Source organism: Panthera leo, chromosome B4 (assembly GCF_018350215.1).
Source record: "Panthera leo isolate Ple1 chromosome B4, P.leo_Ple1_pat1.1, whole genome shotgun sequence".
Classification (NCBI taxonomy): domain Eukaryota; kingdom Metazoa; phylum Chordata; class Mammalia; order Carnivora; family Felidae; genus Panthera; species Panthera leo.
In genome coordinates, this window is record NC_056685.1 from 92,732,934 (window position 1) to 92,757,103 (window position 24,170).

Here is a 24,170-nt window from a genome sequence, read left to right on the forward strand (position 1 = left end):
TGGTACTGAAGGCAGGCGGTGGGAAGAGAGGAGGGTGTGTGAGACCCAGACAGAGCAGTGTACCTGGACTAAGGGACAATCCAGCCCCTCAGTATGCAAATATCTGTATAGATCACCTGTGGTAGTTAGTTTCAATCAGGACCAATCCAGAAATGGAGGCCCAACAGTGAAGTGACCTGACATTGGCCACACATCCTAAGAGCAGCAGGACCAAAGCCTCAATCTATTCCCTCCTGGGTCCATACATTTACCACATGCTTAGGTAGCGTCCTATATTCGGGCCCTGTACTGGGCGCTGGGGATTCTACAGGGAACAAAACAGACAAAACCTTGCCCCACACAGCTACTATTCTGATATGGTGGAGACAGCCAATAAACAAGTCAATGTAAGTGTGTCTGTCAGTGGGGTGATGAGGGGTGAAAGGGTGGCTCTGGAAGGGGTTGATACTTTGTATGAGTGACGCTCTGATGATGTGGGCAGAGGCCTGAAGGGAGACAGAGAGAGCACAAGTGGGGAGGGGCAGAGAGAGAAGGAGACAGAATCCAAAGCAGGCTCTAGGCTCTGATCTGTCAGCATAGAGACCAACGCAGGGCTTGAACTCACAAACAGAGATTATGACCTGAGCCGAAGTCGGACGCTTAACCGACTGAGCCACCCAGGTGCCCCAAGACTAGTCAGGTCTCTTAACCCCACTGTGGCCTCTTCCTACCACTCCATGCTGTTCACCGTCTTTGGGCTCCTTCTGTTCTACCTGTGCTAAGAGCAGGCTCAGCTCCTTCAGCTCTAATGATATGCTGACCTACACAATGTTTTCACAGGAAATTTAGTTTCCTGGGTATAATATAGGAGGGATCTCTCAGAAGGAATCTCCATCTATAAATGCTAAATGGCTTTAGGGCTCATAGAGCACTTTGTGGGTGTTTGGGGGTATGTGCCCATTTCCCAAAATGTAACCATCTCTGGTTCTGATAAAGTCCAGAGTAGGACCTATAAACCGAAGGGAAGGCTTCATCCAAAGCCCAGTGGCCCCACCAAACCCTTTTTCTCACTGTGCCTCGGGACACCAGCTTCTCTCTTCTTGCCTTTTCAATAGTCCAGTCTCTACTCAAACACACTAAAACCATGCTTTTTCCTTAGCATTTGAGAAAGTTTGCTTGTGAATAGGCATTGAGACATGGATATTGGTTTCTTACTGGGTGATGACCTTTAGAGTCCTATAGTGAGTGCTTCTGACTGAGTTTAGCAGCCTTTTGACTATTCTGGGTAAATGAACGATTTGGGGAAATAAACAAACACATTGAATTCAATCACCAAAAATATTGGGGAGCACGAGTGAAATTGTTTCCTTCAGGACCTCGGGTTTGCTGACCAGCAAATGAATATTTCATAGCCCCACTGACGTCTGGACTCCATAAGCAATGCAGCAGGTTAGGCGTGGTTTGCAACCAAGACTGGAGACCCTGGGCTCTGTGGAAGGACAACATGGTCAAACTGAGGCACGAGGGGCAGCTTCTAAAAGTGGGGCAAAGACAGGCCATGGGTACACCACCTCCTCTCAAGTCCATGGCAAAGCCAGGGGGCATATTCCTCATCGCCAGGATCCCATCTCTTCCAAACGTTCCTCAAAGAAAGTAGGGTGCCCAAAACAGACCCATAACTAAATACGGAGTACAGACTGATGGTTGCCAAGGTTGTGGGGTGGGGCAAAAAGGAGGAAGGGGAGTGGGGAGGTACAGGTTTCCAGGTATGGAACAAATAAGTCATAGGAATGAAAGGTACAGCATAGGCCCTATAGCCAACGGTATTGTAATAGTGTTGTGTGGTGACAGGTAACGGGAAGCCCTAGGTCAACAGCGCAAGATGAAGAGAGTCCCCCAGGCTCCCCCTTTCCATTTCCTTCTTCTCTCCACAACTTGCCCTCTCTGGGGGGTCTTAATAGAGATAAAACATGGGACCACAGGGTGTGGATGGGGAAAGCAGAGAGAAGGAGTGGCAGGGGACAAAGAAGTGATTTTGGAAAATGAGCTAGATCGAGAGAGGCTAGTCCCTAGCGAATAGAATAATCAGCATATGATTGAAAAGAAGAACTGGATGGTGGGAAAGCAATAAAGAGAAGAGGGGCCAAGGACCAAATCCATACGGACCTGGAGGAGGCCCTGCCTATTCATATCACAAAACACCAAGTCACAGTGTTGTCTGTGTGCCTCGGCAGCACGAGGAACACTTTGCAGAAGTGAACCAGCCATCGCACAAACTGCTCGCTGAAATGGCCCGGGTCTTGCAGGCCTCTAGGTGAGAAGCCGAGTCCATGTAATGCAAAAGCAAAGGCCCAGCCATATTATTCATTTAACTGAAGGGCTAGCTGGGCAAGTGAGGCTTTTAAGCCCTGAAAAGTTTCCTGGAGAGGAATTTCAGCTGCATTGAGGCTTTTATTTGACCTCCATCGACTTTCTTAACTGTACAGCACCTGGAAGGAGCATGATCAATCTCCAACAGCATCTCAGGTTGGTAGCTTGTGGTCTTTGAGGCTTCAGTTATCTGTCAAAGGCCTTCCCGTTAAACCATTCCGAGCAGTTAGTTTACATGTCTGTCCCATCTGATCTGATCTGGTTGTTACCCACTGTACTCAATAAAATTCCAGCACGCTGTCATAGAAAGGACATCCAGGAGAAAGAAGCACAGTTTACTTATTAACATAAAGGTCTGTTGGGAGCTAAGTTCACACCAGACATAATTAAAAGTCATAAAAACCCTTAAGTAGATAATAATCAGAATAGCATCTATGGAAGTCTCGATAACATTATATTGTATTCCAGAAAGCTGTCACTTTTCCTCCACAAATATTACATGAGTTAATTCTGATTATGCAGCTTTAAATTAAGTGTACTTGAGGATAATAAAACATGTTCAGGATGAAAGTATTCTTTGAAAATATAGAAAATGTACATATTAGAGATAATTTATGGATCTCCAAAACTTTAACATGTTAAATTTACCTAGTCATCTAACTTGGTATCAGTACCATGTACAAAAGTTTTTTAAAAGCAATACAGTCTTATAAATTTATTTCCAGTGGTTCTCATTATGTTCCAAAATAACAATCAAATCCATGCACTTGGCTTCTTGCATTACTTAATGCTTTCCAGGAATTGTTTAATCCAGGAAAGAAGAATATCCAGTTCACTGACAGCTTTGTAGATTCCTTTGTTTCCAATCTGCAGATAAAATAGAGATATAAAAGCAGAAATTTTCACATTTTAAAAAACAAAGTACAGTATTCAAAAACAATGATTTGAAATACTTACCCCATAAAATGTTCTTTTCATCCTGGTAATCGTTTTCATCTCTCTTGCTGATGAAGCACATGAAATCTAATAAATCAACAGAAAATACAGGTTATATTATTGAAGAGGCTGTAATAATACTTTTCTACCCATTCAATAAACATTTATTGAGCAGGTATAATGTTCTGGGCATAGATGTGCACTGGCAAATAAATAATAGTTGGTCTCTGTCATCACAGAGCTTACAGTTCCATAGGAGACGCAGATGATAAATAAAGAAACTAACATTAAGTTACAAAATACAAGGTACAAGTAAATCTGTGTTTGTAATGCCGGGGACTCTATGATAAGAATTTACAGGAATGGCCTACTTTCAACTGGATGGTCAGGGAAGGCTCTTTTGAAGAATGACGTTTAAATTAAAATCTGAAAAATGAGAAGGAACCAGTAGTATGGGAGCATGAAGAAAGGATAAAGGGCATTTGGGGAAGATGCACAGGAGAGAATAATTCAGGCACAGGGGAGGGTGTGTAAAGGCCCAGAGGCAGGAAGACAACAAGACTAGAGCAATCCAATCAGAGAGACAAAGGAAGCATGGGAGATGTGGGAACTTACAAGAACAAATTCCCTTTTTGGAAAATCATCCTGTCCACTATGTACATCGCACGGTACGGTATTCAGGCACTAACTGCCAGGAGAAAACATCAGGAAATATTAGTTTCTAAAGCAGGAGAAGGAGCGTTCAATGTTTTGAGAAGATGGCTTGTAACCAGGCTAGGAGAAACTGCCAATCTCCTTTGAGGAGGTGAATTTTCAAACCCTTTCTGAGCACAGAAATCACTTAGTAGTCAAGTAGGAGGTCATTAACATTGTCTTTTGCTTGCCCATGACTTTAGTTTTTACTTGTGGAAACTCAGTGCTAGAACAGACCAAGGAGGTGGTATAGGCCAATTCTTCTCGATTTACAGAAAAGAAAGCCAAGTCCCAAATGGTTAAGTTGCTTGCCAAAGGTCCTGTCCTAGTGATAAAATCGTGCTGGGCACATCAGTAATGGTAACAGTTAAAACTCATGAAATGGAGGGGCTCCTGGGTGGCTCAGTTGGTTAAGCATCCGACTTTGACTCAGGTCACGATCTCATGGTTTGTGAGTTTGAGCCCCGCATCGGGCTGTGTGCTGACAGCCTGGAGCCTCCTTCAGATTCTGTGTCTTCCTCTCCTTCTGCCCCTCCCCAGCTTGCGCACTCTCTCTCTCTGTCAAAAATAAATAAAAACTTAAAAAAAAGAAAACTCATGAATGGAAACGGCTAAAAGACAGCACTTTTGAAACCAATAAGACATGGCCAATGTCAGTCAGCAGATCCCTTTAGGCCAGAACACAAAGAGAAAGGTGGGGACAATGGGCAGCATTCAGGCTCCTTTTCTTACCAAGCAAAAATAGCTGAAATGATTTGACAGTTATATCCTGAATGCTGTTACCGGGCCTAATGGTGGTGATGGTGTCATGACTGCCCAAGTGGGGACTGTACTTTCAGGTATACACTGTGTAGAAGGAAGAGACCCCTCTTGTGCAAGGGGCCTCCCCGATTAGGCACAGAAGAGCTTGCAGACACAGAATGTTCAGGTTAAGGTATAGTTTACAGGACTCACACCACGACATTGGATTTTCCTGTGGTAAGAACCCTGAATTAAGAAGAGGACATTTCAGGGGCATCTGGGTGGCTCAGTCAGTTGAACATCTGATTCTTGGTTTCGGCTCAGGTCGTGATCTCACGGTTTGTGAGTTCGAGCCCTGCGTCAGGCTCCTTGACAGAGCCTGCTTGGGATTTCTCTCTCCCTCTCTCTCTCTCCCCCTCTCTGGCTTGCTCTCTCTCTCTCTCTCTCTCTCTCTCAATAAATAAATAAATATTTAGAAGAAGAGGACATTTCAACCCAGACCAGATCCAGTGAGGCCAAAACAATGCGTGACAGATCCTGGACAGTGGTAGGCCATCTCAGAGAGTACAGTCAGAAAGAATCCATTCATTCATTATGCAAATGATGAAGTGCTCACTATGTGTCAGACTTCAGTGCTGGACACTGAAGACATAATGATGATCCAAAAGAGTAAATAAAGAGCTGCGGACAGGAAATTAAAAAAAAACAAAAACAAAAACAAAAAACACCAGATCAATATTATTAGGTAAAAATTCAGCAGCTCCAGGAGCTCTCTACTTTATCTCAATCCCCCTGCAACCGAAGACAGAAATACTGAGAAGATTGCTAGGTAAAAATAATAACAGTCAACAGGTATTATGTTAGTATTATGTATCAGGCACTAATCCGAAGGCTTTGATTATATTACCGCATTCGGTCCTCACAATAACCGTGTGAGGTAGGTGCTATTGTTATCCTCATTTTACAGATTCATAAGCTGAAGCACAGAAGTCAATATTATGCTTGTGTTCACACAGTAAGTGGAAGAACTGAGATCCAAACCCAAATATTCTGACTCCAGAGTCTGTATTTGAAACCACTCTATTATACCAAAAAAAAAAAAAAAAAAAAAAATCAGCATAACTTGGAAGAGATATTCCAATTCAGCCAAGCTCTTGTTGAAAACCTTCAAAATCCAGTTCCAAAGAGAGATTAGTTCAAAGATCTCTGTTCTGCATTATAGAAGGGAAATGCTGGAAATGGCTTTAGAGGACGAAGCTGATCAGCAGAGACAGAGACAGAAAAGATTTCTACGTGAAAATGGACGATGTGATAATAAGCAGAAGAAATACTGTGGGGTGTGTGTGTGTGTGTGTGCGTGTGTGTATGTGTGTGTGTGTTTCTTTGTTCATTTTGTTTTTCAGACTGGAACTACAAGAGCAAATTCGAGAAATAACCAAGTCTAGGTCCAGCCAAGAGAGTAGCTATGGAAAGAAATTTAGACAGGTCTGCCCATTATCGTATAAATAGACAGTTTGATTAGATGCTGATTCCTTCTGACCTGAAATTATCTAATAGAAAAGTAGTTGGTCCAAATCTTGCAATGGGATGAAAGAGAACTTCATAAGAGAATCAACATTTGCCTAAATCCAAGGCACTGTAGCAAAGTTCTTAGGTGCAAGGATCGACCACAAAGTACAGAATCAAGTTACACGGCACAATATCCAGTATGCCTGTGCTAGGATGTAAAGATTTAACACCAAAAGTGGGAAGCCAAAAAAACCAACCAAATTCTGGACCTTACGGAAGTTAAATATCATTAAGGCATTCCTTCTGACTGTGTCTCTGCCCAGAAAACTCCAGCCCTCAGCACATCCCAGAGCAGGGTGGGAAGGACAAGAAGGACTTCTGCCTTCACTCCACCTAAGAAGGGCGAGGAGAGTAAAAAAGGAGAAAAATAAGGTTTGGCAAAAAACAACAAGAACCACCTCCACCACCAACAGCAATAGCAAGAAACACTTAATAGTGCCAATGTTGCCACAGGAGCGTGCTGGTTTATGGGATGCTTTCTGGTGCCTTGAGATCCATTCACTATACGTGGCCTCCTAGTAAAGATCTGATGCAGTAGGTTCTCATTTTCCTCACTGTTGTCAACATGTCTATAGACCCAGCAGAGCAGCCAGGTTTTACGGTCACAAGTCAGGTGGCTTTGCCATCTAATATGCAATTAGAGAAATTTCTAATGCAGTGATTTCCTCTCCCTTATATTTCCGTGTATAGTTGCATTTGCTGAAAACAATGCACAACAAAGGGTCAGCGACATTACTGTAGGAACGGATGCATGATTTGACAAACTCAACCAAAGCAGATGTGATCTAGACTGGAGGCCATTTGTTAGTAGAGCTAGAATAACTAGGGCTCAAAGAAAAGTATGAGATGTCAGAAGGCAACAGCCTAGTCATGCATCATTAAGTTAATACATTTTTATTGCATAGTTATTATACACTAAGCATACAATAGTGCCTCCACCCATATCACATTGATTAATTTTTAAAAGTAGCCTGCCAGGGGCACCTGGGTGGCTCAGTAGGTTGAGTGTCTGACTCTTGGTTTCAGCTCAGGTCATGATCTTATGGTTTGTGGGTTCGAGTCTTACCTCGGGCTCTGTGCTGACAGCATGGAGCCTGCCTGGAATTCTCTCTCTCTCTCTCTCTCTCTCTCTCTCTCTGCCTCTTCCCTGCTTGCTCTCTCTCAAAATAAATAAATAAACAAACCAGAAAGTTTTTTTAAAAAGTATCCTGCAAGATAGGGGCACCTGAGTGACTCAGATGGTTAAGTGTCCAACTCTTGAGTTCAGCCCAGGTCATGATCTCACGGTTTGGTTCGTGAGACTGAGCCCCTCCTCGGGCTCTGTGCTGACAACAGAGCCTGCTTAGGATGTTCTCTCTTGAAATAAGTCAGTCAGAGAGAGACAGATTTCATATGATTTCACTCATACGTGGAATTTGAGAAACTCACAGATGAACATAGGGGAAGGGAAGGAAAAAGAAGATAAAAACAGAGAGAGAGAGACAAACCACAGGACACTGTTAAATACAGAGAACAAACTGAGAGTTCATGGGCGTTGCAGGGGCGTATTAAATGGGTGACGGGCATTAAGGAGGGCACTTTTCCGGAAAAGCACTGGGTACCATACGTAAGAGATGAATCACTGGGTTCTGTTCATGAAGCCAAGACTACACTGTATGTTAACTAACTTGAGAATAAAACAATTTTTTGATTTAAAAAGTTTTTTTTTAAAGGAACGTTCTCTCTCCTCTCTCTCTCTGCCCCTCCCCCTGCTTGCATGCACGCACGCTCTCTCTCTTTCTCTCAAAATAAATAAATACACTTTTAAAAATAAAATACAGTAAAATAAAATAAAACAAAACAAAATAAAAGTAGCCTGCAAGATGAAAAATGGCCTTGGTACACAAGCGATGGCTCACAGTCTGCTCAAATGGTGACGCAAAATTACAACACTGTGTGATAAATATTGTGATTTAAAAAAAAATACAATTGCTCTAAGAAGTAGAGGCAGCCTGACTGCGGGATTCCATAAGACTTCCAGAAGAAAAACTCCGGTTAGCTGCACCCTGAAGGGTGAGTGTGGTGGAGCGCAGAGGCAGGGAGAAGGGCCAAGCGGGCAGAGGAAGCTCAGTGCTCCAGACTGAAGAGCGCAGAGATGATCTGGACACCCTTCAGGTCTCAGCTAAAACGCCCAGATTCAACGAGCTGCTGTCTGGCCCCCAGCTTCCAGCCACGCCGCAGCGCCTCCTGCCGCCAGCTCCCTGCACAGCACCCAGCCCGAGCTGAGACCCGCTGAAACTGGCTGGCAGCGTTTTCAAGGAGTTTTAAAAGGACAGAGATATTATATGTCAATTTTGGTTGTTCCAGCATCTGGAATAGTGTTCAGCAAGTATTAGATGCTCACTAAATGTTTGTTGAGTGAAGGGATCAATGAACACAACGCAAGCACCACCTTACAGCTTTGGGGTTCACAGGGCCTCTGGTTTAACAACACAATGAAGCGTGTCCCGGGCATCAGTGAGCATTTTGGTTTCTGAAAAACAATGGGATGAACAAACACAATCCGTAATTTTGTGTCCCCAATCTCCTCACATTTTGAATAATTATACAAATTTGGATTATGTATGACCGCTAAAACACAAATGGAAAATCCCTCTCCACTGATAATGCTGTGGAAATGAAATACGTGGGTCAAGGACTAGACAGCTACACATGCTGTGTTCCTGCAGAGAACTAACTGTACATAGTGTATTCTCCAAAGAACGACCTCAAATTCTTTCTATGAAGAGTTTGATTAGCGTATATCCTATCATCAACAAATGCAGCATTTTCACAACCACTGGAGGAATGTAAAATCGTACATAAGCCCCTATATTTACCTCATCATACGACTTCAGACTGGATTGCACCATCTTTTTTTTTTCACACAACATTTCTCCATGTTCCATAGAAAAAACTAGAAAGAGTTTCCAAATACCTTCACTACAAACTCTTAAACGCTCTCAATGTAACTGTTTATTAGAATGAGTCCATGCATGCGTGTTAACTAGACTTATTGTGGTGATCGTTTCATAATTGATACAAATATTGGATCATTATGTTGCACATCCGAAAACTAATATAATGTTGTATGCCAATTATATATCAAGAAAAAAAAAGAATAATTCCACGTAACGTAGCCCATGGAAAGATAGAGCTGTGCCCCATAATAACGTAGCCCATGGAAAGATAGAGCTGTGCCCCATAATTCTGACAGAGAACTTATATACCGCTAACTAAGGAGCGAATTTGGCAACAGAGATTCTGTAATATCATTAGAAAATATATACACCAAGATTTAAACCGGTTACTCAAAAATGATCTCTTTATGTTTAAAGAACTACTATAAATTGTACACATTATGCAAGTTAACACTAACATGGGCACTGAAAAGGAATTTATTGTTTAGCTGACCCATTCCTTTGGAAATTGTCGCCAAAATGTAATTGGAAGAAAATTAGTGTTGTGTGTAAGGAAAGCAATAAGGAAAGACACTAAGAATTTGACAGCACCGTTATATGCTAATAGACACTAGCATGTGCATTTAATTCTTCCAACAACCACAAGATGAGATTATTGGTATTGCTGAAGACAGGTTTTGGACTGGACTTTGCACTTAATGAGAGAATAACACAGGGCTGGTCTCACTTTCTACTTCTGGTTTTATCAGTTCAATCGGTTGCAATTAAAACAAAATGAAACTGCCAGGATAAGTAACAGGCATGTTTTGTAAGTTGATAAGCTAGTTGCAATTAATGACACAAATTACCTGTTGAATACGCTACAAGATGTGGAGACACAAATATTCTCTTAGCCAAGACTTACCAGACTTTAAAATTAAGAACATATAATAAATATAAAGAAATGTATTTAATTGAATGCCAATTAAAGGAGATAATGAAATCTTAAAAACTAGTGGAGTTTTTTTTCAGTTTCAGTTTCAACTTTGATCACTAGCGATTAGGCAAATTTTTCATGAATTCAACTAAGCAACTCGTAAGTTCCTTTTTAAGTCTGAGAGTATTTGAGCTCCATGAGAATCTTTAGGGGCACCTGGGTGGTTCAGTCAGTTAAGTGTCTGACTTTGGCTCAGGTCATGATCTCACAGTTCGTGAGTTCGAGCCCTGCGTCGGATTCTTGTGCTGACAGCTCAGAGCCTGGAGCCTGCTTTGGATTCTGTGTCTCTGTCTCTCTCTGCCCCTTCCCCACTCATTCTCTCTCTCTCTCTCTCTCTCTCTCAAAAAAATAAATAAACATTAACAAATTTTTTCTAAAAAAAAATCTTTCATGTGTTTTTTCACATATGCATAGGTCAGCTTTCCAAATACCATTTAGCCAAATACTATGGCTAGCAAAGATTATAAAAATAAAAATGTTTACATTCCCCATAACTTATTTCCTTTGAATAATTATACGATCTGAATTGCCCAAATCAGACTAATTTTAAAATATAATATTTTATTAGGTGCTACAAAATACCTAGAATGTTACAAAAAAAAAAAAAAAAAAAAAGGAGATGACATTCAAATACAGTGGTACCAGAATTCCAGACCAAATAGCTTATCATGATAATTATCATGGTTCTGTCTCTTAGGAGCAGCTTAATAACATGCCAGTCTTGGTGGACTTAAAAAAATGGAAGGCAGGAAGCTTGTAGAAGCCAGAAAGAGTCCTCAGAAATGAAAAATAATTTAAGTCCATGAGTTAATAATAACTCTAGGAGAAAATAACAACTCACTGATCACCTGGGAAGAATGTTAGAAAATCAATTCCTTATATTGAAAACTAGTAAAGAAAGAAAAAGAATTAAGTATTTGTTCTGCCTTTCTTATATGATAAATTTCTCAGGAGAGCCAAGTAGTAAGGGTAGGTTCTGTTTGTGGAATTACCCCCATTTATAAATAAGGAAGGTATAATAGAATTTTTAAAGTATCATTTTGCAATGCCTTATGAATAAATATATCTAGACAATAATTAACGACTGCTAATATCATAAACATAAAAGCCATATACTATGTGTCTCTGATGAAAAGTACACAACCCTACATATGAAGTGATTCAGCCAAAACATCAAGCTGAATCTGATCAAGTATCTATGTGTAATTACCAATGTATGGAAAATAAAGAAAAACAAATTAAATGACAATGAAGATTCAATCCTCAAACTGCAGACTATGAGAAACTTTGTAAGGCAAACAACGCTATATCTTTAACAAATAAATTGGAAGAAGAACAAGAAGAGGAGAAAAGAAAAAATCTGAAAGAATTCATCCCTATAGAACTGTACCACAAGATATGTTAAAGGAAATCCTTCAAAGAGAAAGAAGATATTACCAGATAGGAACCTGGGTCTACGCAAAAGAATGAAGAGTCTCAAAAATGGCAAAACACAGAGTTATAATTAACAAGTTAATAAAAGGGATAAAATGGAATCATTTAAAAAAATCAATCGAAAAGAAGTCAGAAAAAGAAGAAAATGGAACAAAGGATAACTGGATAAATAGAAGAGAAACAACAGGGTGGTAGATTTAACCCCAACCATATTAAACCCCCATCACATTTAAGGTAAATGATCTAAACCTACCAATAAAAAGATTGTCGACATGGATAAAAACACACAGAACCTAAATATATGCTGCCTAAAAGAAATCCACTTTAAATAAAAGGCACAAATAAGTTACCAGTGAAAGGGCAGAGAAAGATATATCATGCTAACACTAATCAAAGGAAAGCTGAAGTGGTTCTATTTTTATCAGAAAAAGTGGATTTCAGATCAAAGAATATTATGAAGGACCATAGGGTACTTTTATAAAATAAAGGGGTCAATTCATCAAGATGACATTGTAGTCATAAATATTTACGCACCTGATAGCAGAACTTCAAAATACATGAGCTTCTACCATGAATACTGATAGAGAAATAGAAAAATTCACAATTAATGCCAGAGATGTCCACAATTGATAAAATAAGTAAAAAAAAAAAATCAGTAAAGATATAGAAAAATTGGAAAATAGTAACAACTAGATCTAAGTGATATTTATAGAACACCCCACCCAACAGCAAGATATCAATTCTTTTCAAATACACATACAACGTTTATCAAAATTAACCAAATTCTGGGCCATAAAACATGGCTCAACAAATATAAAAGGATTTGAGTCACATAAAGGATGCTCTTTGACGAAAATGAAATCAAATTAGGAATCAAAATCAAAAAGGCATCTGGAAAAATCCCCAAATATACAGAAACTAAAGGATTCCCTTCCAAATAACAAATGGATCTAAGAAGAAATCAAAAAGGAAACTAGAAAGTATTTCAAGGTAAATGAAAATAGCACAACATATCAAAGATTGTGGGATGTAGCTAAAGTACTTTGTAACAAAAGGGAAATTCAAAACACTGAATTCCTATACTGAAAAGATTAAAAAAACCTCAAACTAATAACTTCAGCTTTCACCTTAAGAAAACACTGAAAGATCTCAAATTAGTGACCCAATCTTTCAACTTAAGAAACCAGAAAAAAAAAAGAGTAAACTCGAATGTAACAGAAGAAAGGAATAATAAAACTCAGAATGAAAATCAGTGAAATCAAAACTGAAAATCAATAGAGGAAATCAAACTAAAAACTGATTCTTTGAGAAGTCAATAAAATTGATGAATTTCGATAAAATTTCAGGGGAAAAAGGGTGAAGACAAAAAATACCAATATCCACAATGACAGAAATGACATCATCCCATACTATTACAAACATCAAAAGGATATTAACGTGGGTTGCCTGGGTGGTTCAGTCGATTAAGCGTCCGACTTCCGCTCACGTCATGATCTCACAGCTCTTGAGTTTGAGCCTCCTCTCGGGCTCTGTGCTGACAGCTCAGAGCCTGAAGCCTGCTTCAGATTCTGTGTCTCCTTCTCTCTCTGCCCCTCCCCTGCTCACACTCTGTCTCTCTCTCTTTCAAAATAAATAAACATTAAATTGAAAAAAAAATTTTTAAAGGATACTAAAGAAATAACATGAACAATTTTGTGGCTAAAACTTGGTAGATTTGATGAAATGAATAATAAAATTGAAAAACACAAATTATCAAAGCTCACTCAAGGAGAAATTAAGAACATCAATAGCCATGCAGCTATTAAAAACTAAAATACTTAGTTTAAAATCTTCCCATGCACAAAACTCTAGGCAAAAATGGCTTCACTGGACCATTGGCTTCAAAAAATGGCTTCAAAGGATCAATTCTATGCAAGCCCTTCCAGAAAATGAAAGAGGGGAGAATACTTTCCAACTTACTGAATGAGATCAGCATTATACTAATTCCAAAAATGAGACAAAGATATTAAAGGATACAAATGTCCCTCATAAACATAGATACAAAACTTATTAATAAAATTTTAGCAAGTTGAACCTAACAATACATGATAGGGACAAAGCATTATTACCAAATAGAGTAGATCCCGGAAATGCAAAGTTGGCATAACTTTGAAAACCAATGTAATTGGTATCAATCGTCTAAAAAATAAAATTCACACGGTCATCTCAACAGGTGAAAAGGCATTGACCTACATGTGAAACCTAAAAGTAGAAAAAATTGTAAATGAAAACACAGTAAAAGTTCTTTGTGACCTTGTGTTAAATAAAGATTTCTTAAATGTGGCACAAAAGGCATGATTCATTGAAGAAAAAAATTGATAAGTTAGACACCATCAAAATGTAAAACGTCTTCTCTTCAAAAGACACTGTTAAGATAATGAAAAGATGTCACAGACCAAGAGAAAAATATATGCAAATTATATATCTGATAAAAGATTTGCATGCAGAATATACTTGAAAACAAACATACGCAAAACCCAGTGAGAAAATAACCAACCTCTTTTTTCTAATGGGCAAAATATCCAAACAGACATTTCACCAAAGATATATTGATGATAAATAGGCAAGTCAAGAGATACTCAACATCATTAATGACTGGGGAAATGCAAATGGAAAACACAATGTGATACCACAACTACACTGGCTGGCATGTGTAAACATTGACCATACTAAGCGATAGCAAGGATCCTGAGTAGTGACCTCTCGCACACTACTGGTGAGAACTTAAAATGGGATAGTCACTTTGGAAAACAGTTTGGCCATCTCTTACAAAACATCCACCTAACTTATGATCCAACTATGCCACTCCTAGGTATTCACCCAAGAGAAATGAAAATACCTGTCCAAAGACTTGCATACAAATATTCATAGCAGCTTTACTTGTGATAGCTGAAAGTTGGGGGAAAAAAAACCCATCAGTAGGCAAACAAACAAATTGTACTACATCATTATCATAGAATACTACATGGCAATAAAAAAGGAATAAATGACCGATACACTCAGTAACACGAGTGAATCTCAAAATAATTATGCTGGGTGGAAAAAGTCAGACATAAAAGAGTGTAACATATGGGCCATTTACATTAAATTCTAGGAAATGCAAAAAAATCTACAGTGACAAAAGGCAGATCAGTGATTCCCTGGGGACGGAGACAGATCACAAAGGGGCACCAAGAAACTTTTGGGGGTGATGGATATGTCCATTATCTTAATTGTGGCAATGGCTTCACAAGGGTATACGCATGTCAAAACTACCAAATTACACACTTGAACTATGTTCGGTTAATCATGTGTTGATTATATCTCAACAAATCTGTTAATAAATACGTCATAAATATTAAACATACCCAATATATATATGGAAAGCTTACATACTACTCTTATGATTACTCTGACGTGTGGGACTCCTGAAACTTCTAGCAGGTCTGACAGCAACTCATTTGCCTTACTCCAAGCTTTCTCCTTCTATGTTTAATGAATGACACCCCCTCCCACTCAGCCCCCCAAGTAAGAACCTTAGGCTCATCCCAGACTCTCCTCTCTTCCTCAGACTCTCCTCGCCCTTCCCTATGACCCGAGTGTGTTCACTCCAGCCACATTATTGCAATGCTTTTTATATACTTTTTTCTCCCTAGAGCCTCACCCCCCCCCCCCACCTACATCCCTCTACCTTCACCAAAGAGCTTTCTCTGAAACATAAGAGTATGTGATCCTGCCCTGCCCTTCGATGGCTTTACATTTTTCTTCAGGACAATCCTTATCCTCAGCCGGTGTTATCATGCCTCTCTTAGCCAGCCCTTTATTAGCATCTCCTGGTTAAAATCTAAACAACCAGCCTCCTCTAGACATTCCCCAAGCCATTCTACATTCATACTCAGTTACTTGCTGTTTTCTGAATATGATATGTCATTTCACACCATCAAGCTTTATTCAAGCTTCTCCCCGCGCCATTCCTGCTCCCTCATTCCCCAGGAAACCGAATGCAGTCGTCACCTCCTTCAATAATACATGCTCTCCAAACCTCAAGGTGGACAGAATTAACTACCTCCCCCTTTGTGCTTCCACAGTGACCGGGTCACACAGAAAATTCAGCATCACACATGTCACATTTCATGATTCACTGGCCTTCTTTGTTTACATCTCTCTGCCGGTAAGAAGAGTACAAGCACCAGAGACTGGGGACTTGATCAGACTGGTCTTTCTCACCCAGGGCAGAACCTGGAAAATACAGAAGTAGGCCACCTGCTGTAAGCCAATTTGCAAAAATTCAGTTTACAAAACTGACTTGTTTCTTTTAACCATTTGGTTCCAGTTGATTGGGTTTTCATTTGTCTTTACAACACCATTTGCAGGAAAGTTCTATATTCATAAGAAGAAATCATTCACTGACTAGAGCAGATGCTCAGTAAATTTATATTAAACAGATACCAGCTTCTCTTACCAAAAATACAAAATTATCATTGGCCAAAAGATTAAGCCAGATGCAAGCACCTATTTCCCCGACACAATGTCTGCGAAGGCTTTCCAAACTCAGGCTAATCCTCTGATTTTCTTTTTCAGTTTCGCAGAGGTGGTTGGTATACCTCTCAGCATAAACTCCAAAGTCTGTGAGACAAATTAACTGGGGCTAGCAGCGCTTGACTTCAGGTGCGAGAAAGTAAGAAGGAAAGCCCAGAATTAGGTGGCGCTCAGGGAGGTTGAGTGGACGTGTGTGCTCGTATTTGGCCACAAGGGGGAGCCAGCCACTTTGGTACGTAGTCACAGCCCGCGCGGGAGGTACCCCTCTGCTCCCACAGGCCGTGTGACCCAAGTCCCTGAAAGAAACATCTCTGTTGGCAGAAGTATCTTTTTTGACAGGTCTCTTTAGGGAAAAAAAACTTCTCCAGAAATAAATCCAGGCAAACCAGAGTTCCTAGATAATTGTATTTTTCATCTAGAACGTTTCATGGTCTTGGTTATAGCTATCATTGAGTTCTCTAGCTATTTGAGCCGAGGAAACCCAACTGATGGGAAAATAGACACATCTTTTGGGGCTCCAGGCGTCTAGATACACTCTACAGTATCAGGCAAGGATTTATTCTAGTGCCTCACCACCATTAACAACTTCATTTGAAATAACATGATATGAAATCGACTGACTAATGCAATGAATAGCACCTACACCGAGGAATCGGGGTTAAAACAAAAAGGGAAGAGAAACAGGATGCATTTAAAAGAAAAAGAAAAAAAAAAAAAAAACAGGCAGAAGAGGATCCTGGTCTCCAGACACCGAAATGGAAGCAGCTCGATTGTTCGTTTGAACTCCACCCCAGCCTACAGTGGCTGCCTTAGGTCTCATTATTTCCCCTATATCAAGTCCTTCAAGAGGTAGTCTCCTCCTCCTCAAATCTTTTAGCGGCGAAAACGCTCTTACTTATAACCTAATAGGCTGGCGGGAGGGGGAATGAAATATAAAACTACATAATAATTCAACTTAAATTTAAGAGGCTATTTATATTATTCACTATCTTAACAAGATGACCTCAAAGGTAAAGTATAAAAAAAGCCAAAGAGAAGTGAGGATCTTTCCATTAATTTAGGCAAGGGAATTGGCCCAGGGCATTCTCTCTCTTCTACAAGGAGGCGCCAGGTTGTAATTTTTATCGTTGCAAATACATGAATGGGATCGGAGAGTTTATAAGACACCATGCAACCCAAGCTTCAAACAAGGACATAACTTAAACACAAACTAACCAAAGAAAAAGAGAAGATAAATTCAGTGGAATTTTTTACCTACCGACCACCTCACCCACATATAATGCCTCTGCGCTGTGGTCTGCAATTTGAGATCCTGAACACTTTGACAGACCCCAAGGAAAACACATCTTAACTCTTAAGTAAAACTCCACCTGCAACTGCCCGGAATTGAAGTCTCAGTGACCATAATGCCCAAGAGTACAGAACTCGTTTCCATCTAGCAATCCAAGGACTGCAATAATCATCACTACCCCCCCTTCACACCGCCTGCAAGGTACAATCATAAGAGGCTGAGAAAGCATGCTTGGAACCCAAACAGGATCATAGAAAAGATTTACCATCCCCCACAGAGGCAAGTCGACTAAGATTGCACTGATCCCAGCTTAATTGTTTTGCTTTATTTTGTTTCATTGTTCTGCACCCATCTTTCTTACCGTGAATGTTTATAGAGAAATGTGGTCACTTTAACCTTCTTAATTAATTCCCCATTGCTTGTGGTGACAGTGGCCATACTGCAGCATCAAATAACTTAAGGGCCAAAGAAGACATACCCCTGTTTTTATAAAGTTTGGACTGAGACCGTGCCTTAAAAAGGGTATAGCTATAAAAAAAATTAGGTAAATAAGAAAAAAGCAATCTAAAAGCTCTCATCAATATGGCAAGGAAAGAAAGAGAGAAAGAAAGAAAGAAAGAAAGAAAGAAAGAAAGAAAGAAAGAAAGAAAGAAAAGAAGGAAATAACAGCCTAGAATAGTGTGTGGCACATGTTGGTGCTTAAGAAATATTTACTAAATAAGTGAATGAATCACTTGGGACTCATATACAGAGCAAACAATAAGTAAACAAACAAACAAATAAATAAACAAATATTGAGGATCATTCCGTGGTATTTTAGATCTCCAAGATGTCGTATGTGCCACTCCTTAAGAATAATAAATATTAAAAACAGAAACAATAAGTATTGGCATTTTGAGTTACTCGTGGTTATTCAGTGCTGGTTCACTGATGATAAACTCTCCACTTGGACCACAAGCCACCAATTAGAAAGCCCCTTTTACTCACCCTTGCTGTGGAGACAGCTCCCTACATGCTGTTTTCTATAGGTTTCTAGGATCAAACTCACTGTGTTTGCTGTGCATACTTACACAGCGGCTCAATTGCTGCCTAAGGCTATGAAATTCTTCCACAAAGTGTCTTTCCTTGCAGACTTGTAATTGGAGTTGACCAAAAACATCGTCCATGAAGAAGGACAGAAGCTGTTCTTGGAATCTGCAGTTTTTCTATAAATAAGATATGAGAAATCGCATAAAGTAAACCGTGGAATATAGTTTTTGTAAAATGTCACTGCAATCCCCACCTGATTATTACGTAATGACCACCTGGAAAAATTAAAATGCAGGAGGGAAAGCATCAAACAAGTAGAAAGATGAAAAACATTTAAAAAACCCTCTGGCTCACCATAAATAGCTTTTTTGTTTTCTTTTTTAATAATCGTATATTTTTTATGCGGTCTTCCTACAATAAAACAAAGGGAAATAAGTGTTATCCAGAATTACAAATGTCCGTTAGGTCATCATTTTAAGCAGAGCCTAATACTTACTGGAATTGTTGCTTTGAGCCATGCCGCCTTGACGTAGAGTCTGTCAACAGCTTGGGACAGTGTGCCCCTTGGGTAACAACCTTTCGCAGAGGAAGATTGCTTGTGCTTGGCGATGACAAGAGACAGAGTGGCAAACAGCAACCCAGACCTCAAAATGCAATTCGCCTGCATCTCCCTCCACCCCACTCTGGGCTCCTGTCGCTCGCCAGACAGTTTCTTGCCCTGGTTCGATGATCGGATAACCTACTTACTTAAGCCCTCAAGGCCACCTCTTCAATGAGATCCTGTGGTAGATAACTTACAGTTTACAGAGAGGAAGATCACTCCGGCTGTTCTATTTTTTTTAGAGCTTGCTTCATAACCGAAAAAGCTTTGACCGCACTATCTGTGACACTAAGAAAAAGCACAAGTTTACTGGGAAGGTTAGGGCCCCCTTTTCAAAAAAAAAAAAAAAAGTCAAGTCAGAACCTCAGTTGCCTATCACAACAGATGCATTGTTTTAAACAGGTTCATGACATGCCAGTAAGGGAGACTCATCTCCGGGAGGCCGTGTGATTTTTTTTTTTTTTTTAATGTCCATATGAAAAATAAAATCTCCTTTTTAGCCAATATCCCCACCCCCCCAAAATTAACCACAGGTAGAGTGGAGAGCCCTGGGAAACTTGCTCATGATCTCCTATGGGTTTTACACATATCCCTTGCAGAGTCCTTCACCAGGCTCCCTCTCTTCTCTCAGGAGCCACCTTTCTTTAGCCAGCCAGCATTAAGACCCAAGAGAGTTTTCCAATTTTTCTCAAGAATCTTTCCAGCTCAGAAACTGTAACTCCCCTAACATACTCAAGATTTGTTTGGCATAGGGACCTGGGGTTAAGGCCCACGGTTTAGTAAATTCTCTATCATCTCTGTCCAAGTTGACTGCCCAGCTTCTAGCTCTAGACTTCGAGTAGCATGCACATTTCTTAAGGAAAGAGACCCAACCTTTCTATCTCTGAATCCTTAGGCCCTACCCAGATGACGCCTCATCTAAGGAAGCACAGCCGATGTTCGTTGAATAAATGCTTTCCTTTCTACGTCACAAAATGCTACTGTAACTGTGTTGTTTTTTTATTCCATCAACAAATTTCTGTTGAGGATCTGCCTATACAGAGACCTGTGCTAGGTACCAGGGGGACTATAAAGGCAGATGGTCCATGGAATCCCATCCTCAATTCTGCCCCAGTTCTTCTGACAGTGGTGACAGGTTATGGTCCATGTGAGGGAGTAGCCCCAAGCTAACAAGTGGATGTGGCCTAGAATCACATAAGGAGAAGCAAAGACAAGGCACCAAAGCCTAGCATGCACAGAGTTAACGTAGTACCTGAGCAAAACAAAACTGGAAGCTGGTTGTGAGCAAGAGATTCCTCAAAACTAGTCAGTGACAGACTTCAGAATTCAAGACAAATGTCTAAATCAAGACCACCAGGCTGGCAAAGGAGCGAAGAGAAAGTAGGAGTGAGAGGTCCAAACACTGGGTAATACTTCCTGCTGCTTCAAAAAGTAGGTAGATTTTGCAACACCGGAAGTTTATGTCCACAGGACCAGCTCTGCTGTGAAAGACACACTCTCTGAGGTGAGATGGGAATGTTCACAAAGAGCTACAGCAGAAGACAGTTGATTGGGAGCACAAAGGGGGTTCACTGAAATTTTACAAAAATTCAGGAAAAGGAAGAATTCTTTTTTAGCTAGGAGTAGCTTAAAGGTGTTTGAACTGGGACATGGAATATCCCAAGGTGGTGGTTTTTTTTGTTTTGTTTTGTTGTGTTGTGTTTTGTTTTGTTTTGTTTTTGAGAAGAGTGATGCCTACGATTCAAAATTCCTTTATAGAAAAGAGTATGAACTACCAGGGATCAAAAGCCCAAATGCTTTCAGAGGATGTAGGATTAACATAAACACCCTGGGTAAACGCATACGGGACAGTCGGAACTAAATTGCTTACCTTGCCACCAAACCTAAAATCTGCCTAATTATACAGCCTGTAAACACACTGTGTGGGTGCACTAAAAGGACCACACAAAATACTTCCAGGAGCTGAACACTGCCTTGAGCAGCTAATTTGGGGGTCCCTGGTGTGCGGCAACAAAACGTAAGTGCAACGCGAATCGCTAATATTGGTAAATGAATATGTGTTCTGACGAATTCTTAACTCCTGCTGGTTGCATTTACATAAATGTCTCATGTCCCTCAAACTATCAGGACCCAAGGAAGATCATAACATCCCAGGGATGCCTCCGCTTTGATTCACAACCAACTCCAGAAAACTGGCCATTTCCTTATGTCTGAAAACTGTATCTCCCTGTGGACCATAGTCATCCTACATCTTAGTTGGTACATCAGCCTCATTAGGGTCCTTCAAACAGTCCAATCTGGCCCCCAAAGGATGACCAGTGATAAAGGAGACTCAAAACACAGGTCCTAAAGACAATTCCGACAGGGGGTTCCAAAAGTGCCCCCAAGTAACAAAAGAGCCGTTAGAATAAGTACGTGATGTCCTTGGGGCACCAGCTGAAACACAAGTCTCTCTCATTTTGGATGTATTTTTATTATGTCACTTTTATAAGTTCCTTATACAGAACTACATAAAAATGGCTATTGGTTACAAGGAGATTTGGTTTTGAAACTCAGATGCAACTACCCTACTAGTTGTATAGCCATGCGGAAGTTGCTAATCCTCTCTGAGCTTTAGTTTTTGTCGTCATTAAAATGGGACAATAATTGTACCTACTTCAGACGGCTGTCATGAGCAAAAAATATGATAATATCAATAGAATGCTGAGCACAAGGGCAGCTACAGATGCACCCTGCAAGTGGTAACTATTCCATTATTATTTTTCAAATAATAAATGTATCTTAATCTGTCCAGGTACTATACCAAAATACTACAGACTAGATAGCTTATAAGCAACAAAAATTAATTTCTCACCGACGTGAAGGCCGGGAAGTCCCAGATCAACATGTCAGCGTGGTCACAGTCTGGTGAAGCCTCTCTTCTGGGTTGCAGACAGCCAGCCTCTCACTGTGTCCTCACATGGTGGAAGGGGCAAGGGATCTCTCTGGAGCCTCTTTTATAAAGGCGCAAATCCCATTCATGAGGAGTCTGCCCTCATGACCTAACCACCTCTCAAAGGTCCCACCTAATACCACCAACTTGGGGTCTAGAGTTCAACATATGAATCTAAGACACAAGCATTCAGACCACAGCAAAATGCATGTGCAATACTCTGAATAATGTTTAAGTCTCTCACAAACTTTCAAAAGTGTTGAGAAATGGTTGAAGAAAGTGAGGAAAGTAAAGGATGAACAATGATCTGACCACATTTCAAAGAGTATGCAGGCATGAGGAATTCAATTCACCCCCACACACATCCAGAAAGCAGACCGGGACCATTAAGTGGATATTTTAAGGCTGCTACTCCTACATAATGTACAGGAGAACATTTAAACAACCGATCTGCCCCAAAGCACAGCTGGCTACCCCAATTCCCAAATGCCGGTATGGCGGCCATTTTCCTTAAAATTCAGCCCCACCCTCACACACCCCAAAGAATGCTAGCAGCGCCCTCTGATGGTCAAGCATATCTAATGAGCAAAATGGGTTTCATGCGGAGAATCACAGCTCACTTTGAGACCTCTCCTCTATAGGAGGAAAAAAAACAACACCCATTCGGGTTCCTCAATTGCTAAACCATTTAGTTGACTCTAAGACACGTTTGCGGTTTGGCTTTTTTCTTTCCCCCACATCTTAATATCTCTGAAATCACAACCTGTTTTATAATCCATCGTCTTATAATGACATCACCAAGTCAGCCCATACACAGTTGTCCTTCCCTGTGCAGTCGCCAGTCATCCACTTCAGACTGTGTGCATGGCTGTTAGTACGTGTGTTGAGTTGAATTGCTGTTCAAATATCTTCAGAAAGATTGCACTATGATTCAGCAATGAAATGAAAGTTAATGTGTTCACAGAAAGGCACAGAACAGCAGTGGGATGCAAATCTGCTATTAGAGAAGCAAGCATTTGTCTTTGGAAGAATGACCAAAATTACATATTTTCTTGCAAGGCGACAACCAAGTGCTAAATGTTAAGCAAGCACTGCATCATAGCTTAATCAGAAGCACTTATTTCCTTTCTTAGTGATAAAATAATGGTGCAGCATTGATCATATGGTATCTTAAATTTGTTGAAATATGATGTTTAATGACCTCAGTGATTGGCATAATTCCTAAGGATCATAAATCCTAAACCCTACATAGCTATAAATAAGAAGTAGGTGGATCTACTTTAAACTAGTCATTCTATTTGTAAAAAACCCTGAAACCCAATATTTTTTTTTCCAGGATAGAGCCAGAAGATAGAGATAAGAAATAGTCATAGATTGATAAATATACTTAATACAATGATATCTGGGTTTTGTCCTTTCAGAAAAGGTAGGTCCCTCTCTGTCAGACAATTCCACCCAGGAAACATGTTTATCTTATGTTTACATCATCAGAGGGATGGATGAGAACAGGCTAGAGAAGGAATGAAAAGGGCTCTAAACGGTCTGAAGGGGGAAGAAAGTGGATCTGGAACCTGGATTCATGGAACAGCATGAAGAGGAAAAGTGCATGAAAACCCTCTGAGCGTCTTAGCCTGTGTTCCCGGTTCTATGCTGGGTGACTTATACTCTGTATGCCTTCCCCGTGCATCATTCATTCATTCATTCATTCACCAAATGTATTTTGAGCATTTGTTATCTCCCAGGCTTACTGGGGCTCAGTATGCAGCAATAAACAGAACAGAAAATGATTGATTTTATAAAACATCCTCATGATAGTAGAGGATGGGGAGGACAGACAATAAGTAAATATAATAGATATAACTTATGTAAGCTACAAGCCAGTTATGTACAGTTGGAAAATGAAGCTTTGGAGAAAATGGAATAGAATAAGGGGGGAGAGGTGCTGGTGCTTGGATGGGGATAGGTTGTAAATAGGATGATCACAGAAGGTTTGATGGAACATTTAAGCAACAGTAGAATAAAGTGATGAGCAAGTCACAGGGGTACCTATTCAGTCCAAAGGCACAGTCAATGCAAAGTCCTTAGGGAAGGTGCACGCTCAGTGTGTTCCATACACCTAGGAA

General features: G+C 40.2%; 1 protein-coding gene across 3 annotated transcripts; it reads right to left on the bottom strand.

Moving 5' to 3' along the window:
- Window positions 1-604: 604 nt before the first annotated feature.
- IL26 (interleukin 26) lies at window positions 605-20,501 on the bottom strand. 3 transcript variants are annotated; one of them, XM_042947109.1, is made up of 6 exons: window positions 20,368-20,501; window positions 19,011-19,403; window positions 18,869-18,925; window positions 18,556-18,690; window positions 3,307-3,372; window positions 605-3,216 (listed from the first exon to the last, which is right to left on the bottom strand). In XM_042947109.1, exons 2-6 carry the CDS (start codon window positions 19,179-19,181, stop codon window positions 3,130-3,132), a joined length of 516 nt encoding a protein of 171 aa, XP_042803043.1. In that variant the 5' UTR covers window positions 19,182-19,403; window positions 20,368-20,501; the 3' UTR covers window positions 605-3,129. The 3 variants fall into 3 exon arrangements, with proteins under 3 accessions (XP_042803043.1, XP_042803044.1, XP_042803045.1); XM_042947110.1 differs by lacking the exon at window positions 18,869-18,925; XM_042947111.1 differs by lacking the exons at window positions 605-3,216; window positions 3,307-3,372 and adding an exon at window positions 13,231-15,894.
- Window positions 20,502-24,170: the final 3,669 nt, after the last annotated feature.